Source organism: Gavia stellata, chromosome 20, assembly GCF_030936135.1.
Source record: "Gavia stellata isolate bGavSte3 chromosome 20, bGavSte3.hap2, whole genome shotgun sequence".
In the NCBI taxonomy this organism is placed as follows: Eukaryota; Metazoa; Chordata; class Aves; order Gaviiformes; family Gaviidae; genus Gavia; species Gavia stellata.
Window position 1 is genome coordinate 8732745 of NC_082613.1, and position 24530 is coordinate 8757274.

The 24530-nt window shown below is 47.8% G+C and overlaps 1 protein-coding gene across 1 annotated transcript in view; it reads left to right on the forward strand.

The window, feature by feature from the left end:
* The window catches only part of ATP9A (ATPase phospholipid transporting 9A (putative)), a 59950-nt gene extending 58249 nt beyond the window's left edge, over positions 1-1701 (forward strand). The window contains exons 27-28 of the mRNA XM_059827115.1: positions 165-368; positions 1503-1701. Of these exons, the coding sequence (XP_059683098.1) occupies positions 165-368; positions 1503-1639 (341 nt within the window). The 3' untranslated portion in view covers positions 1640-1701. The remainder of the gene's footprint in view (positions 1-164; positions 369-1502) is intronic.
* Positions 1702-24530: the final 22829 nt, after the last annotated feature.

Sequence of the window (24530 nt, forward strand, 5' to 3'; positions counted from 1 at the left end):
TGTCTCCTAAATAGTAACGGATTCATTGTCATTACATTCATCAGGTTTCATGAAATACAGTCTCAAGACATGACTATGTTTCAGCCTTTCCAAGACCTAGCAGTGGGTTTTAGAGCTTAGACTGATGTTTGAATAAAATACCCAAATGTTCCATTCCCTTGCAGGTAGCATCATCATGTATGGAGCACTCCTCCTCTTTGAATCTGAATTTGTCCACATTGTTGCCATTTCCTTCACGTCCTTGATTCTCACCGAGTTACTGATGGTGGCATTGACGATCCAGACGTGGCACTGGCTCATGATAGTGGCTGAGCTGCTTAGTCTCTCCTGCTACATAGCTTCTCTGGTTTTCTTACATGAGTTTATTGGTAAGGTTAAATGCCTTTTCTCCAATCAATCAGTTTATGACCTGAATAGTAGCAGGTCTGTAAAGAGCTCAACTGAGCTTAAAGGCTGTTGATGAAGCCAACAATAATTACAAAGGCAGTAGTTCTGACCTGAATAAGCTCTATTTGATTTGAAGGCACTTGAAAGATATTCTATGGTTCCTTCTCATAGCAAAACACTAGAGGAGGGAAAGGTGGTCAGCAGACTGTATGCTTCCCAGTGAATCTCATCCGTACTTTCAGAGCTCCACCATGTATCAGCTGTCGTATATAACAGTGGTCTGTATTTCCATATGGGAACTGAACTTGAGACTACAGATTGAAACCTCTGTGTTGGTTTGAAAGATTTCATCTTTTAACTGGGTGAAGGAGCTGCCTCCTAAAACTTACCTTATTTTATCTGCTTCATTGGGGCCCTTCTCTAGTGGGTTTGGTTGTTGGGGTTTCTTAATTTGCCTGAAACAGAGCTAATCCTTTTCCCTGGCTAAAGGAAAAAGGGTGAGGAATTCCAGATTCCCCCAGTAGCTGTCTAGTTGCAAATATCAGATCTGTAGGGTTTGATCCAGTGTTCATTCGGGAACCACAAGATGTCACTACTTCTTCCATAAAGCTCTTTGCTAACTCTGAAGACAATGAAGATAACTTCCCAATGGGCTAGATCTGTATCTCTTGCAAGTGGGTATACCAGCTCCATTTTGAATTATGTTTCAACTATTTTTGCAACGATTCTGAAGTATTATAACTAAGTCAAAAGATGCGTTTGCTGGACTGCCAGCAAAGTAGCAGAGGACAACTCCCAGAGTCAGAAGGCAAGTAGTCCGTTTAAAGGAAGCATAGTATCGCCAGGAGATGGATACCCCTGTTTCAGATGGGATATGTATGGGCACTTGCCTGTGAGGAGTTGCATGCCTTACTGAAATGTGCTGTGCAGAAAACTGTATCTTTTGTGGAAGAGAAGGGCAGAGAGCGAGGAGCCAGGGGTCATATGAGCTTTGAACTTGCATGTGGAGAAGGTGAGGCTATTTAAGAAGCGTTGGTAGACTGAATGGTTTTTCTGCACCTCTTCCCAGAACGTACTTCTCGTCTTCATTTACTCTGTGCTCTTTTCTTTTACAGATGTTTACTTCATTGCAACTTTGTCGTTCTTGTGGAAAGTCACTGTCATCACGCTGGTGAGCTGCCTTCCCCTCTACGTCCTGAAGTACCTGAGACGAAGGTTTTCTCCCCCAAGCTATTCGAAGCTCACGTCCTAGGGCTGCTCTCCTTGCACACCAGAGACAAATATTGCACATGGCTGAGAGACAAAATCATGTAGTTGTTACTATAACAAATACGTCCGATATTTGCATAAGGATCATGTGGTAATCTCTATTACATGCTGCTTTATTGAAAAAGACTTCACAACTGCCGTGAACGGAAACCTAACGATAAAAGGGAGTTATTTTGAGGGCAGAGGCACTTGTTAGTTCATCCAGTTTTTGTCCCTTTTGTTCAACTTAACCGGGGTCAACTGCGCCTAACTGTGATGACGATAGGTTTCTCATGCGTGGTTAAAAGTATCTGAAAGCTGCTAACTGACCTTTGAATTTACGTTTGACACATTCAAGTTACTTTTTTTTAAATATCTGTGCTGTTCCTTGCATTGTGTTATGTTGGTTTATATTATTTATCTTTTTGATTCACGTAGTTACATTCTTTTTTACATCTTGGAAATCCCTTAATGTAGGTGATGCACTATACTGCTGACAGCTGATTCCTGATTTACGGCATGCTGTTTCCATAATGGGGCTCCAGCATGTCGGATCTACACACACTTGAGAATCTGAGTGTGTTTGAGATTTTCCTTCAGTTGAAATGTGGTCACCCTCGTGATTTTGGAGGTATCCAGCCATTGATAAATATGGAGAAATGTAGTCCAAAATGAAGAAATTCAGTTTTGTTTAGCTTTTGTGCTTCCTGTTAGAAGGAGCTGGTGCCATAATAGCTTTACTCTGTATTTATTTGTATAGGAGAAAATTATCTAAACTAAAGCAAATCCTCTTTGGAAAAGAAATTTGCAGTTGATCAGACTTGAAATGTGTCGACAACGTGAGAAGAGACTCGTACTGTTCTGCAGACAATGTGGCAGACGTGTCTTGAATCCTTGGAGACTGAAAGGAAAGGTCACAGAGCTGCTACTCCTCACAGCTACACGAAATCTGTTTCCTGTTAGGGTGAAACTGCGAAGATGAGCTGCAAATAAGCTGAGGCACTCCTAGGTGGATGTTGTTCATGACACGCTCCCTGCAGAGAAGCAGTTTTTGAGAACCTTGCAATTGCTTTGCTCTAAAAACCAAACCTGAATCACAGAGGCAGGAGTGGGGTTCATACAGAGGCGTAAGGCTCATGTGCAGAGCAAATTTACTTACTGATTTTTAATTTTCGAAAATTAAACTCAATGAGTTCTGTTTTTATAATAAGCATTGGCCCACACTCTAACACCATGAGGAGAGCAACACCTACTTAGGCTGCTCGGGAGAATGACAGAGAGTTATGGGAACCTTTTACCGTTGAGTCCGTGCATCAAACGGATCAAATGAGCTTTTAGTGGCAGCCATCCTCATCTAATGGCTGTTTAGTCTGTGCTAAATTAGTTGCTTGCTGTCTCATTCCCACATCATAAAAACCACCATCGGAGCTGGCACTGCTTGGCGCCATTGTTGGTCGGCTGCACGGAGGGACCAGGAACGGCAGAGGCCAGAGCCTGAGCTCCCTTCTCCTCTCTCAAGGCAGCCCTCCAGGTCAGGGCAGCCGCGCTGGTGTGAGGAGCAGAAGCTCCCTGGTCGCCTCTGTGCCATGCTGAACCTCTTTAATGGGCTGCCAGCTTCTCTTGCCATTGCTACAGGCGTTCCACTGTCGCAAGCAGCACAATGCTGCATTAAAAGGTCTGGTGTGAAAATCAGCGGAAAATGGGAGTGTTGTTTTAAAGGGAGAGCTGGAGTCTGTGTTGACCCATAGTGGTACGTCTTGAATTTTCAGATCTAAGATAGCCGTGGCTTGTGTGGTCAATGTGTGGTAATTGCTCCACGGAATGTTTTGCACAACCTGACCTGCCTTCCTTGCTCTCAGTTCCTGTGAGTATATATCAAAGAGGGGGGGAAGCAAGCTCCAGAAGATTTAAAGAAAAATTGGATATGCTTCATAATGCACGTGGCTTGGGGTGAGTGGAAGGTGCAATTCCGTATGACCCTGTCGTTACTTCATGTGGGGGAAACCCTCTCGATTTAGAAAATTATGTTTCAAAATCCATCAGGAACAAGAACAGCAAATGCTCTTTAATCTAACACACTGTTTTTTATTTTGTGCCTGTCTTCTGATTAGACTCTTGTCTCTGAAGTCTTGATAAATAGCAACCAACTTTAGAGACATCCTACTGACTAAGGAAAAATCTTAGTATTCACCTTTTCATAATATTTTGAAAATTTGCCTTTCTTTCCTTTTTTTCTCTTTTTTTTTTCCGAAAAATAATACTAATATATATTTCTGCCCATTTGATACTCATGTTCATGTTGAGAAAGGCCCTAGAAGTCCAAAACTTCTCAGCGCTTTGTCTTGTGAAGGAAAAGCAGTGCCTGAACAGCCCATTTGTGGGGGAGTTGGGCTAACAGCCTTTTGTGAATTATGCCACTTCGCCAAAAAGACACTTAATGTTGTCTTTATTGTGACTTGCTACAGCTCCTGAATAGTGTTGGCCATGCAGGTGTTCTGGAGTCCCGAGTCAGCATTTGAATTAAGTAGATTTAAATACAAGAATCAAGAATTTCTTTCGGCAACTTCTTGTGACTGAGAAGTCAAGTCCCTCTTGTCCGTTGGCAAACACGTCGCAGTACACATCTTTGTAAAGCCCTGTCCCTATCTAGTGTGTATTGGTAGTTAAATGTCCTGCAAGAATAACAGTGCCATGCTACTGTATGTAAATATTTGAGACGTATATATGGTAGAATTCACTGTTTCCTGAAGTCAATACAGTTTACACTGAGTGGACCATATTTGCAAAATATTAGCTTACACCAAGAAAGGGAGTGAATTGTGATTTCTGTTATATTTATTGAATCATAACTTTAATAAGGAACACATATTTAGTGGAATTGATAGTAATCTGTAGCTGTGTTTTGGGGTGCGAATTATATTGCTTTGCAGCTAGTTTTTTTGCACAAGGTTGTAAATCCAGGAAGTAATTTCTGTCTGGGTATACACTGCATTTTTTTAAAGCAATCAGAAAATTAAAACTGTCATCTAACAAACAGCAGGAAAGAGGAATGATTGTTCCATTTTTCAAGTTTAGCACTTTATGTCTGCAGTCTATTTCTCTTAAGTTATTTAAAAACTGTTTTTAAAAGCAAAGTTTAATACATATGTTCATACTTACTGTACATTTGAATAAATGGATTCTCTACTGGAAATTTAATTTAATCTTCTTCTAGTATACTCATAATTTGTGCTTATTGGGAGTGAAGGATTGTTTTCTTCTATGTAGTATCTTGTTTGTAGCCTTACTTCCTACTCCTTTTTTTGTTCTGGTTTATGTACTGTAGCAGTTCATATAACTTGTGTGCTTTGGGACTGTGCTCCAAGTGATGCTGTAGGGTAGCGGTGTGTGTCTCACAGCGTGCTCTTGCTTCCCATGGCTGCTTTAGGGAAGCCAACGCTCTGTGCTGTGCTGCTGCGGTGGTTGGTTAACGTGGAGTTTTTGTGACATGCAGTGTTCTCTTCTTGCATCTCTGTGGTAATTCCAGGTGTGTCACAACCCTCCTCTTTTTTTTTTTTTTTTTTTACTTCTATATTTGTTTCCTCCATAGAGCTTGTCCCGTTTATCTTTGAAACATTTGTTTTGCTCAGCTCATAGTGCAATTGAAATGCGACATTCTTTATTCGACAGCAGCAGCTTAAATCTGCGCAGGGTCTTATCAGAAGTGGGCTGGGGAGTGATGAGTGACATCCCTGGTGTCCCCTCGGTGTTGAGAACTACGTGCTGAGAGCTACAGCTGTGGCTGGACCAAACTGAGCAGCATCAAAGGCGTTGTTTTTCTGTCTCTACTGAACTATCACAATTAAACGCTGTGACAGCCTCTCTCGTCCTCTGCAACTGCTGAGGAAAATTTTGCTATAGTTGAACTGAGTTTGTCAGGGAGCCCCAGAGAGTTAGATGTGTGAATCCCTAGAGCTTGTCTTTTGGTTTTGTCTTTTGAAGAAAGCTGCTGTACCATCTGATGCATCATAAATCCTTGTTTTGCACAAGCAGTGCTCTAAACCAGGTATGTGAACTACTATTGCATGCAGCTCACCGTCACAAGTTCTTTGCACACTACTGTTCGGATGGGGTTTGACTCATCTCCGCAGTTGCTGGGGCCAGTCCAGTGCCCACTAAAATCTTCAGGGTGAGCTGGATGGGCTTTTTCATTTTTTATTTATTATTGTTATTTCATATTTAATAAACTCTTTGATTTGCATTAAATCCTGGGTTCTACAGCTTTGCCAATATGGTCCATTACTACTGCCTACTACAACTTGTGTACTTATATGCCTTTGAGAACATTTTTAATTGTTAAAAAAGAAATGTTAATTTAATTTAATTTTTAATTGGGGAAATGGATTCTGGTGTCAAAATGATATATACTGTGATACCGATGTTTTGTACCTGTCATCTAGTTACACAATGTGTAAATATTCTTGATTCAAGAGAAATATGAATGCCAATTATTTATTGTTCTGTGGAGTTATATGTTGCAGATGTGTAAAAACTTAAAAGGGAATGTTGTAAAACAAGGTGGAAAAATAAATTTTATGCAACTTCTTTACTTCATCCATTACACCATGTATGATGCACCCAAGTTAGTCCTGGCATTATCAATCCAAGATGTGTTTTGGCAGAACTGTAAGTATATAGGTTAAGTTGCGTTGTGGCCCTTTAACTTTTCTATGTGGGAAATGCATATCCAAGAAGGGGTCAGTACTTTCTGCTGATCGGTGTAGACCTGCTTCATTAATTTCTTTGTTATAAACAGTTTTCTAACAGTCTTAACAGGAAGGGTTTGGGGTTTTCGGGGGGGGCAGGGAGGTGTTGATTGTTGATTTTTTTTTTTTTTTTTTAACATATTAGTGTAAGCTTTTGCTGCCTTTCACTTTATTAGTGACTTCTTGCAAGATTACTTTCTGCAAGTTGTCATTGCAATTTGATGGTGTGGATTAGCTCCGTGTGGAGCACAGAAGCTGCGGCTGGGCACGGGCAGGCTGCTGGCCCCGCTGCCGTCCTGCCGCCGCTCCGGCTCACCCCAGCAAGAGGGCTGGAGGCTGTGACTGCCAGGTGGGACTTCAGCCCCGGGCTGCTGCTTTGCTGCTGCCTTTTCTACAACCGGGCAGTCCCACAGTAGCCAACTGTCCCGAGGATTTTAAAGAAGCCCTGCAATTTGTAAATTCGGTTTCAAGAGACTCAGCTCAGTCGGGAAGATTCGGGTCAAATCATCCTCGCAATTTTTGGTGCAACCCCAACTAGGGAGAAGATGTCATTCCTGCTGGTACCCGCTGCTGTGAATTAGGAAAAAGTCTTTGTTTGAAACATGTATATGCTGCTCTTGGAAAAGCAATGATGCAATTGCATTAGGAACAGCTATTTTTGGAATGTTCTCATCACTTGAAAGTTTGGTGAAGTAACTGCCTCGGCACAACAGCAGTCCCACGGCTAGGGCTGGCTGCCCCGCTTCGGGGTCAGAAACGGGAGGGAGGGGCAGGAGTGTAACACTGAATATTCTCCGCAGGAGAAACTTCAATAACATTGATTACGAACACAGTACGACAGTTTTCTACCAAAAATGTAACAGAGCCATAAACACTCTCAAAAAACCCGAAAAATAATAGAATTGGATAAAGTAAAGCTATAACTTGGGAGACTGTTTCACTAAAGCAGTGATAAACTATCCCTCGGATCTTTAAACATTTGTTAAAGATTGTCTGTTAGATGCTATAAGACACAGATGCCAGCATCTTAACCTTTTTCATTATTAACTTTTTTCGTATAAAATAGTTAATGCAAATACTAAATAAACAATTTTTGTGATGTTTGCACACATCAAATGAATGCTGTAGACTCCAGAAATTACAGTAACAGACTTCACTCCCAAGTGTTACCAATTTCCCACTCTAAATGGGTTACATAAGCCCTAGTTAGTGGTTCTTTTAATTTATGGATGGTTTCTTTTTAATGGTGAAATGTGTAATTAAAAAAAGCTAGAAATAGTTTTTCTAAACTCACTCTGGAAAGGGAAGGAGAATTTCTGCAATTTTTTTTTTCACCCAAACATTGCATAATAGTAGAAATGTCAAAGATTTCCATGGGGTTTAATTTCATTCTTCATGTGGCTGTGGTCATACAAGAAGTTTGAACACTGCAGGGGTTGGCAGATTTTTGGAAGATCACGCATCCTGGGATAAGTTTTCAGCCTAGTCTTTACCAAAGAATGCCTGGCCTTATTTTTCAAATTGTGGTTGTATTATGCACTAGTGTGTCTTTTTTTTCTTCTTAAAAAAAAAAAAAAAAAAAAAAAAGGTGCTGGCTGGTAATTGGGTGTCTTACTATGGCCCTGAGCCTTACATGTTGTATGCAGGTGTACAGAAGCTTCCCTTTACCTTAAACCGTTTGGAGAGAAGAAAACCTTTGCCTTCTGATGGCTCAAGTCATGGCAGCTGTGCACCTACACTGATGCTTCTCCGTTGCATTGCCATGGCATTAAATATCGTTGTCATGATAAATCTTCACTAGAGGAAGGTAACTGCTCCCGTTCCCACAGGTAGGAGATGAGGGCAGAGAGAACCTGAGGTCTCCGGGCTGTACCCGAAGTCTATGGCAGAGCATGGAGTGTGGAACAATATTCTTGTTTTGGTAATTAGACTTTCTCCCCACCTTAAACAATGGATTCAATCCTACAGGCAGGTCACTTACTCCACAGAGTATTCAGATGTCTCTTTTTAAGTTAGGGATGTGATTGCAGGCTTCAAAAAACCTGTCCTTATTACACAGAGTATTGATAAACCCCAATCCAAAAATTTTGTTGGGTTCTTCCATCTTAAACCTGGAACTGCAGATCTGAATTACATCTGTGCTAAATGTTTTGCAACCGCATGTGAAAGCGGTGAGTTTCAGAGAGTGTGAGCAGCAGCTGGCTGCAGAAATAGCATCACTGCAACTGCAAAAAGGTAATGCCAGGAGCAACTTTGCTGAGTGCGACAGCAGTTACTAGCAGCACGAGCTCCTGGTCCAGCACCTATTTAAGGTCAGTATCAAAACTGATGCTGTGGTTTCCTTGGGCCAAAAGCTGGCATTTCCCAGCCATAAAACTCTCTGGGTGGTGTGGGGCTCTCTAGGTTTTATGGTGAATCTCTGAATTTGTGCTGCTTGTAATTAAAGTTATAGATGATCAGCATCTTGCAGGATCTGGCCTTCAGAAGAACGTCCTTCCCTCTGCTGCTCTTCCTCCCTTTGTGGCCTAAGACCTAACTGTTATTGAGTGAGTGGGTTACAAAAAAGGGGTTTAAAATCATTGCATTCCCACTTTAAAGCCTCCCTCTCTTGGCTTGCTGTAATTGTGCACGTAAGGAGGAATATTGTGTGCTGTTCAGATTCTCTCACAGAAAGAAGTAGTAACAAGAACAATCTGTGCAAAAGAATTTAGCGCATTAAAGATGGGGGTAATAGTCATTCTCATTTGTCCTTTTATGTGAAACAGATTTTAGTTTAAATGTACACTGAGTAGCTTAACCATATCCAGAAACTTGTTTACCAGTATAAAAGTAGAATTGCCCACAATATAAATTAAGAGCATAAGTAGAGGTGAATTGATTGTACTGTGCGGTTCTGCTTAGTCAGCTCAGAAGTACTCCTGCAGCACACACCTCGGTGGGCACGTGGGGAGCGGGTATCTCCGTGCTTGAGATTTCATCAGACAGCATGTTTACTCATGTGTTTCACATCTGCTCTGAAAAAGCTGTGTTGTAGCTCTGCTGTAGGCGTTATATTTCTGTGCCGCTAGACACAGATCTGTCGTGTGCTGGCTTTTCTGTTTTTAAGACATGGCACTTCGGATTCATTTTGTACCGTGGCAGATTTCACCAGTCTGTGACTTGTCAAAAGGTGGTGCAAATTTCTGTTGATTGGGATTCCTATTTAAAATGAGAACAAGCCATTTGTCAGTGATACCGTTATATAAAATGCCATGTAATGGTCTCAATGAAGCACGTTACCTGCTCCAGCAGCAACGGTGTTAACTGCCATGGAAAGAAACACCGCTCGGTGCCGAGCCTATGGGAAAGGCAAGGGGTACTGCCCGCAGAGGCAGAATTCCTCTGCACCCTTTGCAAATTTGATATTAAGGTTTTGAATAAAAGGCACATTTATAAGGATCGGCATTCCCTCTGACAGACAGCGTCTCTGCTCCAACGCGGTGGTTTCCAGTGAATCACTGTGTCCCGCATCTGCCATTGCGGTGACTGCCATCCTGGACCGGCACAGGCAGAGCCATTGCTGTCGCTCTGGACAGGAAGGTCCCGCATGTCAATGCTCTCCTGGGCAGGTCAGGGCGCTGGTTTGGAACTGGGAGCTCGAATGGGTTGCGCTTACCATGCGTTACTGCTTTTGGCTTTGATCTTGTTCCAAGAGTTAAAGGATAGGACCTTTGAGGAGGGAACTCTGGACCACAGCAGATGGTGAAGCAGCTCGTCAGCCTTGCTGCAAGGGCAGGGGCACTGCCAGCGGTCCTCTCGGCTCCTACGAGGTAGGATCTTTGCCCTGGAGATGTTGCTGGAAATGTTTATTGCTCTCCAGCTGCATCTCTATTAGGCTCTGTCCTGTTCTCCTTATGTGTGACACCCAGCACACCGTGAGCTGTAATGTTTCGGTGGTGGAGTCACCATCACTGGAGGTGTTCAAAAAAACGTGTAGACGTGGCAGTTTGGGACATGGTTTAGTGGGCATACTGGTGTTGGGTTGATGGTTGGACTTGATGATCTTATAGGTCTTTTCCAACCCTGTGATTCTGTGGTTCTGTTTCAGAGCCCTAGTGAAGAGCAGCCAGCTTTTTAACTACTCTCTTGCCAAGGCTTCCTTGGCGTGAGCCTGCAGTGCGAGCGAGGAGAGCTCTCGCTGTCGGAGCTGCGCTGGTGGTTAGCAAGCCCGGGGAAACCCCAGCACCACCCTGCCCAGCCGAGGTTCACCTCCCGAATTCCCCCCAGGCAGCATCGTGGGTGTCAGCCCTTGCGGTGCTCCTGCCTGATTTCCCTGTGTGTACACATTGCCTGTGCGTGTAGATGTAGTTACAAATCACTTGATTTGCACATGAGATCCTTTTCTTAATTTAATTTTCAAATGTAACTGGAGCAGTTACATCCTGCTGTTTATTGATGTAGCTTTCATTATTTAGTATGCCATCTTGGCTTCATTCTAGCCTGGAACAATTACTTCAAGCCCAATGACAAACAGAGAAGTGATTTTAATATTGAAGGTGAATAAAATTAAACAAGAGCAATGAATTTTTTTCGCCTAAATTGTGAGCTGGAAACTAACACTGGTTCTTCCCTTTATAGTTGTCTGTGTCCAAGGTAAGTAAAATCCCTGGAGAAGGGGAAGACTGGTTTTAAACAGGATCTACACTATTGTCATCTACGGTGAGCTACTCCAAAGAAGCATTTATCAATCATGCGCAGTGTGGCACAGGGACTTGGACCTTCTCCACCCTGACAGCCAGGCTGTAAAATGAAAAAGAAATTTCTAAAAGACCAAGGTTAGATGTCATCAATGCCTCATCTGTCTTGCTTTCTCCCGGTATGCCCCTTTCCAATCTTTGGTATCCTTTTATTTATTTGTCAAGATGCATTGCTGCCTTTTAGCTGGATCAAGATGAATTAACCAAAGTGGGGGTTTAAATTTTAGGTTGAAACTAGTGCCAGAATTTCTCAGGCAACTGTCTATAGGCTAAAGTTTGATTCAAAGCTGCCCAGTTTTGCTTCTACGAAGTCTCAAGCCTCCTGTTGATAAGATTTTAATTTCTCATCTTTCCTATATACAAGGAGAAATTATCCAGAAAACAAATTTTCTAAGTGAAATTGGTATTTGTAATACTAACTCATAAGGAGAAAATCCTTCCAAAATCAGATGGACAGAAGTGCTTTGTGTTGGTATCTTGGTAGAAGATCCATGGCTGGTGTAAACTGTCAGGTCACGCTCATCCACACCCTCACACAATCCTCAGGTTTTGTTCAAGTCCGAGTTTAGTTCCTGCGAGTCCTTGTTACTGAAGTGTGGAACTAATTTTTACAGGTGCAGTGTTTGCCATAAATAGCCTTCAACAGAAAGAAACATCTTGTATTTCACACATGAACGACAGCTATTTCCTTCAACAGCCTCAGTGTCTTTTGTGATCTTTCACCGTCAGGATACCGTGGAGGGCGGTGATTTATACGGGTTCCCGCTCTTCTTTCTTTCAGCTCCTGCTGCCATTCCAGCTCCAAAGCACATAATGCCACAAAGCCTTCAGTAAAACCAGAGCCTGGAGGAAATATCAGGTGTTAACATCCAATAAAAAGCTAACACGCTTGAATGAACTGGGATTGCAAGGTACCTCTTGTATGGCCCAGGCAAGGACTGACCTAATGCAGCGGTTTTATGACGGTGGCAGGTAAGGACTAATTATAGACCCTGGACTCCATCACGAACTGACTTGTCAAGTTAACTTACCAACCGAAGTACCTACAATCGCATTGTGGGGGCTTTCTGCTCCTTTGTATAACTAAATGCAGTTGCTCCTGAAGAAACATAGTGAGTAAATCTGAGGTGCTGAAAGAAATACTGCACTAGAAATTACGCTTTAGGGGACATTTTATATGCTTTGGGGTAAATTAATGATCGGGTTTGGGTTTTTTAGGGGGAAAAAAAAACACAACAAACTTTGTGCACAAATACATACTTTAAAATATATTTTCTTTCAAACACCAACTATTTTAACAACAGTGTAAATCAGATTTTACGGACTACATATTTCAAGTATGAAGTTCATTAAATGTGTGAAATTCTAGATTAGCTGCTGGGTGTGGCCAGAGCCCCAGTAATGAATTGTAAATTGTGTTCAGGTTGTAATACCAGATTCCCTTGCCCTGGCGGTGATATTAAAGGGATTAAACCACCTTTTCAAAACAGTTGTAACTTTTCTCTGTTATCTTTATTTAGTTTAGACATCATATGATATAGCGAATGACTGCATCAGTGTTTCAATCCCAAACCTGATGTACAGGTCTCTAATTGGATTAGTTCATTGTTGTTGTTATTAATAAACCAGCTTATGTCCTACTGTAACTGAAACTAATGCTATCTATTTATACCCGCATTTTTGCCAGTGCCCTGATAGTGGTTGGTAGGCTGTCTTTAGATACAAGAATATCACTCTAAACTGCAATTTGCTCTGACCTTGCATGAAAGAATCACTTTATACAGTGAGAAAGCGGTGTGACTTTGATTTGGTGTGTTTTGGAGTTACCCACCAGTACAGCTGTATTCTCCAGCTGAGTCAGCAGTTGATAGGTGTGGGCATCTGAGTGCAGGTGTTCTGTGAGCCCAGTGGGTTTCACAGTCATCTTCCTGGTCTAGGTTTGCTACGTCCTTCCCAGACTAGCTTTCATCCGTGAATGCTTTCCCTTTCCACAAGCTTGGCAAACACCCACTCAGCCCCGCTGGAGAGGCACTTGCTGCTGTGTGGTACTTGGAGGAAGGTCCATGGTACTTGGAGGAAGGTCCATGCTGAGAACTGTGGAGCCACTGGTGTGTGGGCATGTGTACCTGGGGGATGTTGAACCCACCCTCCTGAAAGGAACAGCCGGGGAAAAATGCTCATGATCACCTGCAGTCAGAAGCACCTCTTCAAACTCCTCCCTTGGTTCTCTACAGTGGCTCTTTGGAAGGGGAAGGTGAGTTGAATAGCTGGAAATAACGATTAATTAATGATGCCACTTTCATTCCACAAACTCTTCAGTGAGCTGGGAGCAGTGTGCAAAAGTGACCCGCTGTTTCCTTGTACTGTCATAACAACTACAAATTAGGGGACAGGGTCTCTGTCGTATCCAGCTTCGCTGAGCGGGCAGGAAAGGATCCCCAGTGTCCATCTGCCCCAGGGAAGGGCACTGGACGGAGCAGCTCAAGGGCTGCTGCAGGCTGAGCCGGCGGGCGCCTGCGCATCCACGCTGCCTGGTGTTAGCCAGCACACATAGCTTCCTCCTCTCCCTTTTTTCCTGCACTGTGCGACGGAAGGAGGTTCACGAGCCAGTTCTAATCCTGATAGGACCAATAATGGGAATTTCCCAGGTAGCAACTTCTGATGGGGCTAAAAATCCAGGTTTAAGAAGTTAAAGAACTGGCATTTCTCGTGCGTGGCTGTTTGTTGAAGACCTGCTCCCACCGCGTGGCCTGGTGACTGCGGTTACAGTGACTCAAGCCCTACAAGAAACAGGTAAATTGTAGTGTGTTGTTTACTTGCCTTGCCCACATAGAGAAGCACTTCTCCAACTCCCAATGTGACTAATGTTCTTCCAAATTATTCCTGCAAGTAAATGCTCTATTTGGCTGCCTCTTCTTTTTTTTTTTTTTTTGAACCTTACCTTAAAATCTTGGAAAACAAAATGGAAAAAACCCCTATGGTTTCATAATCTTAAAGAGAAAATATCTTTGGCAAAAAACTAACGTCTTTACAGGCTCATCCAGAGTTCTTATTTGTTTAATTAGTCTTGCTTTTAAGAAAAGGTTATAGTTCAATTTTATCCTATGTGCTCGCCTGCAAAAACCCTCGGAGCTACTAACCTAGTCATGGGTAGTCGTTTGTAAGGCAGCGCCAATCTGGAGGGCTTAAGTGTTCCCTGCAAACGTTCGATGTTTGGGTAAAAGCATAAATCACGGTGCAGGAACATCCCTCTTTGCACAAGTTTGCTTAACCAGAGCGCCCAGCGCATCGCGGGTTCGGAGCAGACCTGGCGCCATTTACAACCCCGTAAGCCAAGGTACTGCTTTTCTTTCCGAGCTGTCACCCCTGAACCCTGCTTGCCGGGCTCTCCATCCCTGGGCCTGGCTGTTCCCGGCTGCCCCATCCCGCCCGGAGCAGCCCCCCCGCCGCTGCGCAGCCCTGCGCGCCCGCGGGCCGGCGGAGGGGTGCCTCAGCCGCTTCATTCCCCGCGTGGGTGTGGGGAATAGCTGTAAAGCCTGGGATTTTCAGCTGAGTGATGGGGTTTGCCTTCCGCCGGGCGTGGAAAAAGCCCCCCCGGGCAGACTGGTCCCCTCGGTCGCAGCTCAGGGGCCGTCCCGCCTCGTTTTCTCTCTCGGGCAGAAGGACCTCTGCAATGCCCCGTGCGGGAATCAACGCGGGCTCTTCGCAGGTGGATGCGAGCCCCTGCGGCCCCAGAGGCGAGGCGGCAGTCGCGCTGGGCGCTGCGGGGTGTTTCGGGGTGCGGGCGGGGCGGAGGGTGCCGCGGGGCCGGCCCCCCCCCCCGCAGCAGGCTCAGCCGACCGGTTTTCCCTGGGCTAACCCCCCCCAGGTGGGGTTTTTCAGGATGCGGAGGCTCAGAGGAGGTTTTCCCGCAGGTGCGGATGGGGTGCTCCCTTCACCTGTAACCTGGCAAGAGGGTGTCGGCCGCAGCCGCGTACGGACGGGTCCGGACTCGAGCGGCGGCTTTGCGAACGCGCTCCGCTGCCTGCGCGGCCGCGCTGCCCGGGGGGGCGGGCACGGGGATGGGCGGCCCGGGGTGGTATCGCATCAGGCCAGCTGAATTAATTACATCCTCCCGGTCCCATAAGAGGACACTAATTCAAGCGCTGCCTGAGTAAAGACAGCGAGAGCGGGGCCCTATTGTTCTATGAGTGAGTTGAAAGACATTTATTTTTTCCTTTACAGGAAACTTTCGAGGGGAGGGGGAAGAGGAAGAATGTTCTCTACACTTTCTTCAATATCTTTTTTATTTGTGGTTTTGTTTTCGGAGGTTGCCTTTGTTGAAGAAAAAGTAATAAATTAAAGAATCACTCTTCACTTATAAAAATTATTTTTAATGTTCACCAACGGAATCCATTTACTAAAAGCCAGTTCTTAGGGGGGGAGAAAAAAACCCCAACTAAAAAAAACTACTTTAACTCAAAAAATAGCCTTTCAGTTTATTGAGTTTTGTTGAAAAACCAGAAAATTTCAACCAATTTTCATTTCAGATGAAAAGCTATTTCTCATTTGGAAAAAATGTTTTGATGGGAAAATTTCAAGCAGTTCTAGTTCCAGTCCCGGGGAGCTGATGTGGGTGGATTCCCCGGGCCCCGTGGAGCTCATTACAAGATCAGACCCTCCCTTTGTAACTTAATTAAGGGAGTGAATATGTTACATAGACAAGTGCCTTGTCAGAAATAAGCTTGGGTTGGCAACGCGTAGCCGCGATGCCCCGGGATGGTAGGAAAAGGGAGGGAGGGGCCGGTTTGCGTTACTTAAGCGGGCCGAGCCGCAGCCGCGGCGTCGTTTGGCCCCCGCCGGGAGTCCCGGTGCGGGGCGGCGGAGGCGCAGCCCGAGGGTGCGAATCTGGTGCTTGGGCACAGCTCTGCCGCAGGGCTTAGTCGTGCCGGGGCTGCGCTGGGGAGCGCCGTGTGTGCGATGGCAGGTTCGGGGAGAACGGTGTTTACTTTGGAAGGGTGAGAAGCTTTTGTCAAAAATCCTTCTTGTTGCTGTGAGCCTGAAATACCTTTTGCAAGTGGAAAACAGAGATGTCTCCGTGAAGTCTATGATGGTAAACTCCGGGCAGCTGCCCCAATGGCCTGAGAGCACATCCTCAGGAAGCCTTGATGTCTTATCTCCTGGAGAGCATGAGAAATTAAAAAAAAAAAAAAAATCAAAAAACCAACAAACCACACCACCAACCAAGTATTTCGGGTTTATTGCCAATTAACAGCGCGGAGCCGGCCGGGGAGCGCTCAGCCCCAGGCGGGAGGTGCAGCGGCCCTGCCCGCTGGCGGGGCGATGCTCCGGGCAGCTGCCGGGGGAAGCTAGGGACCCCCCCCGGGGCCGGGACCCCCCCGGGACCCGACTCCCGGAGCCCCCCCGGGCCGGCTGCCGGCCCTCCCCGGCGGCCCCGCTCTCCCCAGCCGCCCGAGCTCTCCTCTCCCGGGCAGGGAGCGCCTTGCTCAGCCCCCCTCGGCCGGGAGCCCGGCGCTCGGGACGGGCTGGGCGGCTGACGGGGCGAGCGGCGGTTTCCAAACCTGCCCCCTGAGGCAGGGAGCGGGCCGGGGCCAGGAGGTGCACCCCCTCCCCTGCCCCAAAAGCCGGGCCTCCTCTTGGCAAATCCCGGGGGGTGCCATGGGCATGGTGGGGAGGTGGGTCTGTTGTTGAGGGGTAGGGATGCGGTCCAGAATGCGCCCCTGAAAGGAAGAGGAAGTATTCTCCTAAAGAGGGAATAAATAGCTAAAAATATTAGCTATTAATAGCTCCTTACCTCCAAAAATAAAATCCCTTAGTGATACCAAAATAAGAAAGCAAAGGAAAGTCGGAGGTATTTGGCCTTCCTTTGAAAAAGGAAGCTAAAAATAACTATATATATATAAAAATCTCTCGTTTCTAGGGAAAGTCTCTGCCCCCGCATCCAGCTTGCACAGTTATATAAGACTTGAACTACATCCCCCTTCTCCTCCGCGGCCGCTCACAACGCGCTGGGAGCCGGAGCCAGATGGAGAAAGGTTCCGTCAGGAAAGTTTAACTCAGCGGGGAAGCTGCAGCCAGTGGAGGACACGATTCTCTCGCTGAACTCTCCAAAAGCCTTGGAAATCTTACAGTTGTGTCATATGCTGGTTTGGGGAATGCTAGCAGTCCGGAGGCAGCCGCCAGCCCTCTTTCACTTCTTTATTTATTTTTTTTTTTCACTTTGCACTGAGTTTAATTTGGGTAGCAGGATTCAGCATTTTTAAGTTGGAAAAAACTTGGTGGAAGGAGATATTTTAGGAAAACCCTGTCATGTGAACTAGCGGGAGCCGATCAAACTGAGCTATTAAAAGAAAGACATTGTATTTTTAAACGGTCCAGACTGGGGAAGCCAACCTGTGTGCCATAACCGCTGAGCTGTGACTGCTCCCCGGTTATAGCTCAGCGTGGGAGGAGGCGAAGCTTTCCGTCGGGGTCGCCCATTCTCCGCTCGCTCTGGGATGCCCTTTGGCAGGGCCCGGTGCCCTCGGCCCCCCCAGGTTGTGTGCGTGTCCCCCCCGCACCCGGCTGCTCCCTCTGCTCGCCCCTTCCCAGCTCCGCTTTGGTGCTCCCCCTCGCCTGAAGCCCCAGGCCCTCTTCTCTGCATCTCCCAGTGCAATTACAACGGGCGGTGCTGGGGTGACCACAGTGAGGGGTTTGGGCGGTGGGGCTGGAAGCCGGGCGAAATTACTGATTTCTCCCACCTAATAATTAATTAACAACTGCTTTGCTTGGAGAGCAAAGCAACCTCGGTTTCCCCTTAATGCTTCGAAAAGGAATCGCGCGGTTCCGCCTTTACCGCACCTGATGCGAAGAGCGGGTCCCACCGAACGCGCCCATTAGCTTAGGCGCGACCCCCCCGCCAAGGGGCCGGGGCCGCTGCGGGGGCAGCGCCGGGGTTTCTTTGCAGTACCGCGCATCGTGCCTTCACCGCGGCCCGTTGAGCGGGCTCCTGAAGGGCGAAGCAGCCAGGCCGAGCCCAGGCGTGAGGCGCAGCTTCCCGGGCGCGCCCGGGGCTCGGGCGGGAGAACCTCCGCCAGGGAGCGGCCGGGGAGCGACGCTTGCGAACGGCGCCGCTGCTGGGGGAGCGACGGGGTCCCGGTGCTCAGCCTCTGCGGGGACGAGGGGAAAAAGGCCTCCCCAAAAGCCGGCGGGGCTGAGCGGGGGGGGGGGGGGGTACTCACTGCGGCCGCCGCCGGGCGGGGGCTCCGGGGGAGGCTGGTGCGGCGGCCCCGGGGGAGCCGAGGGGCGCGGGGTTACCGGGACGGGGCTCCCCCGCACTTCGGGGGGTCGGTGGAAGCCGGTTGCATAACGGGCCCGCGGAGCTGGGGAAAGGTATTTCCGCCTCGGCACGTCCAAAACCGACAAGGGCTAGGAAAGTGAGGTGCGCTGAGTTTCCCTGGCCTGCCTGCAGTTGCTAGCCTGCAGGACAACAAACTCGAGAAGCAGAAAGTTTGATTGTGATACCTCCTTCGAGTCGATTTTGGGACTCAGGGAGTGAAAAATGGAAACGCGGTGCGGGTGCCAGCCAGCCCTCCGCGCAGCTCCGCGCCAAGTCCCTCCGCGGTGACTCACTCCCCGCCGCTGCCCGGGGCTCCCGCTGACCCCGGCAGCCACCCCGGCTCAAAACGTAGGCTGCGGCGTTTGGGGGTTATCTGCAAGCAGCGAGGGACCGCAGAGCTGTCACCGTCCCCGAAGAAGCCTTTTGCGGACGAGGACTCCCCATCTCTCCTGGAGAAGCTGCGTGCAAGCCCGGTTGCAGGGAGGTACCGAGCCCAGCCCGGCAGCGAGAGGCAGATGCTCGTTAACTCGCTAGTGAAAACTATACGTTGCGAGACAGCACACAGTTCATGACATCTTTGACTTTATTTTCCTGTTTTCTTTTGCTTTATTTTCCTGTTTATACATAGTACGTGTAAACACACACGGGTTGTCTTGGTTTCGGAGGCTTCCTTGGCTATTTCGTTCTTGCTAAGCTCCACGTGTATCAATGGAAATCCATGGGGTTGCTCCTCTCTCTTCTAAATGGATCTAAAAATAGAAACAGAGAGAGGTCTGTGAAATGCCACTAAACAAATTAACCGATTTTTTTTTTTTTCTTTTCGTCTTCTGTATGAAGAATTGAGCCAGTGGTAATCAGAAGCCCAAACCTCTGCCAGTAACAAGATGGGTATTAATAAGGTGCTGGCGAATTTAAAAGACGTAAATATAAGCTGGGGACTTCGGTTTTCTGAATGATTTATTCAAAGGTAAAAGCAGCAGCAGTCCGAGCTTGTCTCTGCTGGGAAGAAGGAAAACTTCTGCACAGAAGCCCCGTTGCTTTGAAAGGCTTTGCAGTTCCTGCAAGTTTTGTTTAAAAAGCACACACTGGGATTTTTAACATCATCCATATTTCTTTCTTTCTCGCTCTCTAACTTTCTGCTCAACAATTAAGTGCTTGTGCTGCAGACTGAGAAAGCCGCAGAGCTGCCTTGGCCCGGAGCTGGGAGACGTCATGGATTCCTGAGTGTGAAGTTTGCAGGAAAGCCCTCAGTTTGGGAGATGGAGGCGATCCAGGGGTTTCCATGGCACTGGGATAAACAGGAGGAAACAGTGAGGGAATCCCGTTATTTTACAGCATTCAAAGACTATAAACACTCGGAGCAGGGAAGGAAGTGGCCTTTCCCTCTCTAGTAACCCTCATCTCGGAGCAGAGAACTGACTTCACTTCAGGAACAAGCTCAGCCCAGTTCGGATCCCTCTTTGCACCTCCAAACACTTACGGAGGAGGCGAGCAAGAGGGGTTCCCTCTGTCCGGGCGGCACTGGTTGAACATGGTTTAAAGAAGATTTTTTTTTTTTCTCCTTTTTTTTCTCTTTTTTTTTTTCTGCTATTGATTTTTTTTTTTTTTAAATTCCTGATGCAGAGAGAAACTGCCTGCAGGCTGGTACATTACCACCACATCATGAGGTCTATGGATCAAGGTAGGGTCTTACTCCCGCGCTGCGTGTCCGGGTGCTGTGTGTGTGCCCTCCTGTGCCTTTCCCTCCCCGGGGGTCTCTCCAGGTCTCCCCCCGGCCGGGTGCTTTACCCCGCCGGCTTTAGCTCGCTCGCAGGCAGCTCGGCTGGCGAGGCAGGAAGGGGTTCGTGGCGAGAAGGTCTCTCGGGGAAGGGACTGGACCGGCTTTAGGTTTGGTTTGAGGCGCTCCGCGAAGGCGATACAAATCTGTCTGGAGAAACCTCCTTTAAACTTCAGCCAGAGGGACTCCCCTCTTCCAAGCCGTCACCCCCGGAGTCTCGCTGACTAACCTCCCGGCCGCTTAACCCTTCCGCCGCCTGCCCGGCTCGGGGGCTCGGGGCGTCGCGGGCGGCTTCCCCGGGCCCGGCGGAGCCCGCGGCAGCGCTGGGCTGGGGGTGGCGGCTCCGCGGCCGCGCTGCCCTCGGGGGTGCCCCCGGCTCCCGGCGGCCGCGGCACCCCCGCGGGGCGTGCGGGCGGGGTCGAGCCGCGCCGGGGGGCCGGGGGCGGCCGCCGCCGTGTGCCGGTGCCGGTGGCGGCAAGAGTTAAGCGCGGCGAGAGGAGGAGTCTGCCCCGCTGTCAGCGCTCAGTGCGCGCCCCCTGCGCGGCCGCTCCGGCCCGAACCATCACCCCCCTCCGCAGCGGCCATCTCCCCGCTACCGCCCCGGCCCCACCGAGGCGGGGGGCCGCCGTCTAGGAGGGGCCGCGGCATCCTCCGTCCGCCCCCCGCGGCGGCGAGCGAGGCTGTGGGCCCGGGGGAGGGCGCGGCGCCGGGAGCGGCCCTGCCTGGGGGCGCGGAGGGGGCTGCAGGCACGGCCGCGGCTGTGCAACGCCGGCAGGGAGCCGGGGGAAGGGGCGTCCCTCCGAGCGCTGTTAGCGGAGAGGGAGGGGGTCTCCGGGCACGGCCGTGCCTGGGCTCCTCGGGGCCGGCGCGGCCACCAGCGGCGGAGCCAGGCGGAGGATGCTCCGCGCCGGGAAAGCCCTCGCCGCCCGCAGCCCGGCTCTTGTAAAGCGCCCGCGGACCAGCGAGCCCGGCTGCTCCCGCCGGGCCCGGCAGCCCCCAGCCCCGGCCGCCTGCCCGCTCCCCCGGGGTGCTCGGCGCCGCGCCCCGCGGGCCGGGCGGGAAGCGCAGGTGAGTTGCAATTTTTACAGGGCTACCGGTCCGGGGAGCAGCGGGGAGAGGCGGCAGGAGGTGGAGAAGGGAAGCGCTTTCCCATCCACTCGCTCCATTTTAGATTCCCCCCGCCCTCCGGCCGGCCAGCGCCGAGCCTGCCCGCCGCGCTCCCCGCCCCGCCGCCACCCAAAGGGGAGTCCAATTCTCGGACAGGCCAATGGAAAGGCTCTGGATGGCTTTATACCGCCTTAGGATCTGGCCGTTGCCCTGCCTCGTGTATCCTCGGCTTTCTCCGGACAGAACTCCCTCTCTTCTGAGCGCTTCAGCTGCTCTTAGTCACTCTCACGACACCCCGGAGAAGTTGCTTTGCCGCAGAGAGAGCAGGAAGGGGAAAGATAGGAGACTTCTTGCTCTGCTCAGTGCTGGCAAGGTCCCGCTGTCACCTGCTATAGGATCAAAGCACAAGGCAGCACTCCACCGGCAGCTACCACAGCTCCTTCCATTGCTGCGCAGCTCTGCTTTCCCCAGAGTAGATGTTCCCCAGAGCCCTGCAGTCACAGCCCAAAATGAAAGGCACTGATTTTTTCTTTTTTTTCAGATCAAATACTTGAGACCACAGTAGCCAGACGAGCAGTGCAGTCAGTTGCACAACAGAGCCCAGGGATGCTCCAAAAAGAATATGCTCCTAGGCACCAGCATGTATTTTTCCTTTATACAAAACGCTTGCTCCTGCCAGTGGCATAGGGGCGATGGGAGCAGATCCTGGCACTGACTCGCCTTCGTGTCACAAGTCTGCTCCCAACCTTTCCACAAAGAGCTGCTAGGGGTTAATAGCACATGGCACTTTTGGGATCAGTCTCTGGCTTTGGGAGGATTTCTGCACCCACAACAAAGTGCAAGAGTCTCATTAATGCAGGGTATGTAAATGATGATGTGCTAATAATTTTAGGCCCTAGTCCCCTTTTATGATTAGAGCAGGCTCAGAATGGCAAAGGAAGACTTTGCATAGCCTAACACCCTGCTAGCAAAAAGATGCTTCAGTAGCTTTGCTCCCTGAGCTGTGCTTCTGCAAGTGTCAGCAAGACAACAGCCACGGCAGAGATTTTCATCAGGTGGGCATGAGTCCCTGTGTCATCTTATTGTCCCTCATCCGTAAATGCTCTGTCAGTCGAGGTAGCCCCTTTCTATCTGTAAGCCTGCTCTGCGGGACACAGTTACACCAGCTACCGGTCAGCAAATTATTTCTGAGTCTTTCGTACAGGGCAGGAATCATATTCACAGATGGGACGCTGACATAATTGGAGCACTCTTTTATAACATTCCAATAGATATTCTAACTGAAATGTTTCATCATTCATTTTTTGAAAATAGCCAAGGATAATAATATCCTAGAACTTCTTTTCCACTACTGGCTTAATCTATTTTTTTAAACTATGATATGTGCATTCCTTTGGTTTGCACAGCAGACTTCAGAACTTAATGGGAACATGGAGATATGAGCAATTTTTCCATTGTCCTTTCTTGCCAAACCACTTTAAGCCTAAAATTGGGGGGTAATATCTCTGACTCAACCTGACCCCAAAATTGAATAGTAGCGTGTGTGCATGTGTGTCTCTCAAAGGAAGTACCAGAATATTTCTCCCCTCTCTCTCTCTCTCTCTCTTTTTTTCCCCTCTAATAGCACTCCCCACACTCCAGACCAAGCAACTAGTCGCTCACAGTCTGAGCTCATTTTAAAGAGCTTGGATTAAGTCCATGTGCAAGTTTTAGTTGCCTGTTAAATTTCTAATGCCTGCCACATACACCATTAGAACACTTAGATTTTTAAGACAGCATTGATTCGTACTTTCTTTGGGTTTTAGCTGCTAAATAGACGTGCAGCATTTTTAATCCACTTTACCTCTTTTTCTTTTAAAAAGTTTAATATAAGGGTGTTACAGTATTACAGATCCAGTGTAAATTATATATAATGTGGGCCACGTGATAATTAGCACAGTCACTGTATTTCTGAGCAGATCGTCTAAAACTTTCTTCTGCTCGGAGCGTCATCCGATCGCTTGCATTAGTGAAGTTATTGGTACAGGGAATACAATGGGACAGTATAAGTAGAAACTGTAAATAGTAAATGATAAATTAGGTCTGCAGAAAATTTAAACACAGAAAAATATGTTAAGTACATTTTAAATCATAGTTTATATTACACTAGAAACTACTCTTTCTTAGCTTTGTTTTTGGATTCCTCGTCCCCTAGTACCTAGGTAGTCCAGTATTCACATACTTTTAAAGTTTATTAACGCAAAACCCTGCCAAAGGCAAGCGCTGATCCAACTATGTGGAAAAGGACTCCTTCCATTCTCCAGTTCCCTGAAATGGCAGCACAATGTATTTCCAGTTCTGCTCTGTGCAGAGCCTGCTGCAAGCATACGTGGCTGCAATTTTTATTAATGCTGCCAAGGACAGACTTTGCTTAAGTTCTTGAAACACCTTTTTGGCTCATGAAAACAGCTTTACAGAAAAAAATAGGAGTTAATGCTGACTCCCAGATCTCTAATGTGGGTGCTGTGCACCCCAGCGGAGTTGTGACGCGTGGCCGGGGGTTGTGGCCATGTCGGCCTTTTGATGGTGGTAACGGGAGAAATAAATGGAGGATCCTTGTAGAAAGGAAGTGTTTCTGATATGAAAAAGATTGAGATTTAGGGAAACCAACTAGTATTTCTGGTCTTTGGACACCGTATTCCAGCCTTTCACTCCAGCCCTAATGGAAAACAAGCATTAGGAAGTGTTTGTCACGTTGTTTGGGTTTTTCCTTTGATTTGGAGTGGCTGGATGCTTTTTCTGAGTGTATCTATTGAGCTGAAGAATCCACAGTCTACTTAAGTCTAGTAGTTTCCCTGCCTTTTCTTCATCACTAATTATTAATGACAGACTGTGGGCAGTATTTGTCAGTTATGTAGCTATAACAGCTAAAACTTAAACAATATGTTTTATTCTCATTGTTGGCTCAAGAGCATGTTTTGGGTCTAAACTAAACTACGCTCAGCCCTTGGAGTGCTCCAAAAACTACAGCTGCCACTTGAGCTGAATTCTGCAGCTGCTTGCACCTAGTAATGGTTTCATGCATCTCTACTATTTAGGCCAGATCTATATTTTGTGGATTTGCACCATTTCTGCTCAAAATAACACAGTGGTAGCTTCCAACACAGCCCACAGAGTATAGCATTATAACTCACACCTCTGTGCACTCAAAGCCTGTGGAAACTGTTGTTCCT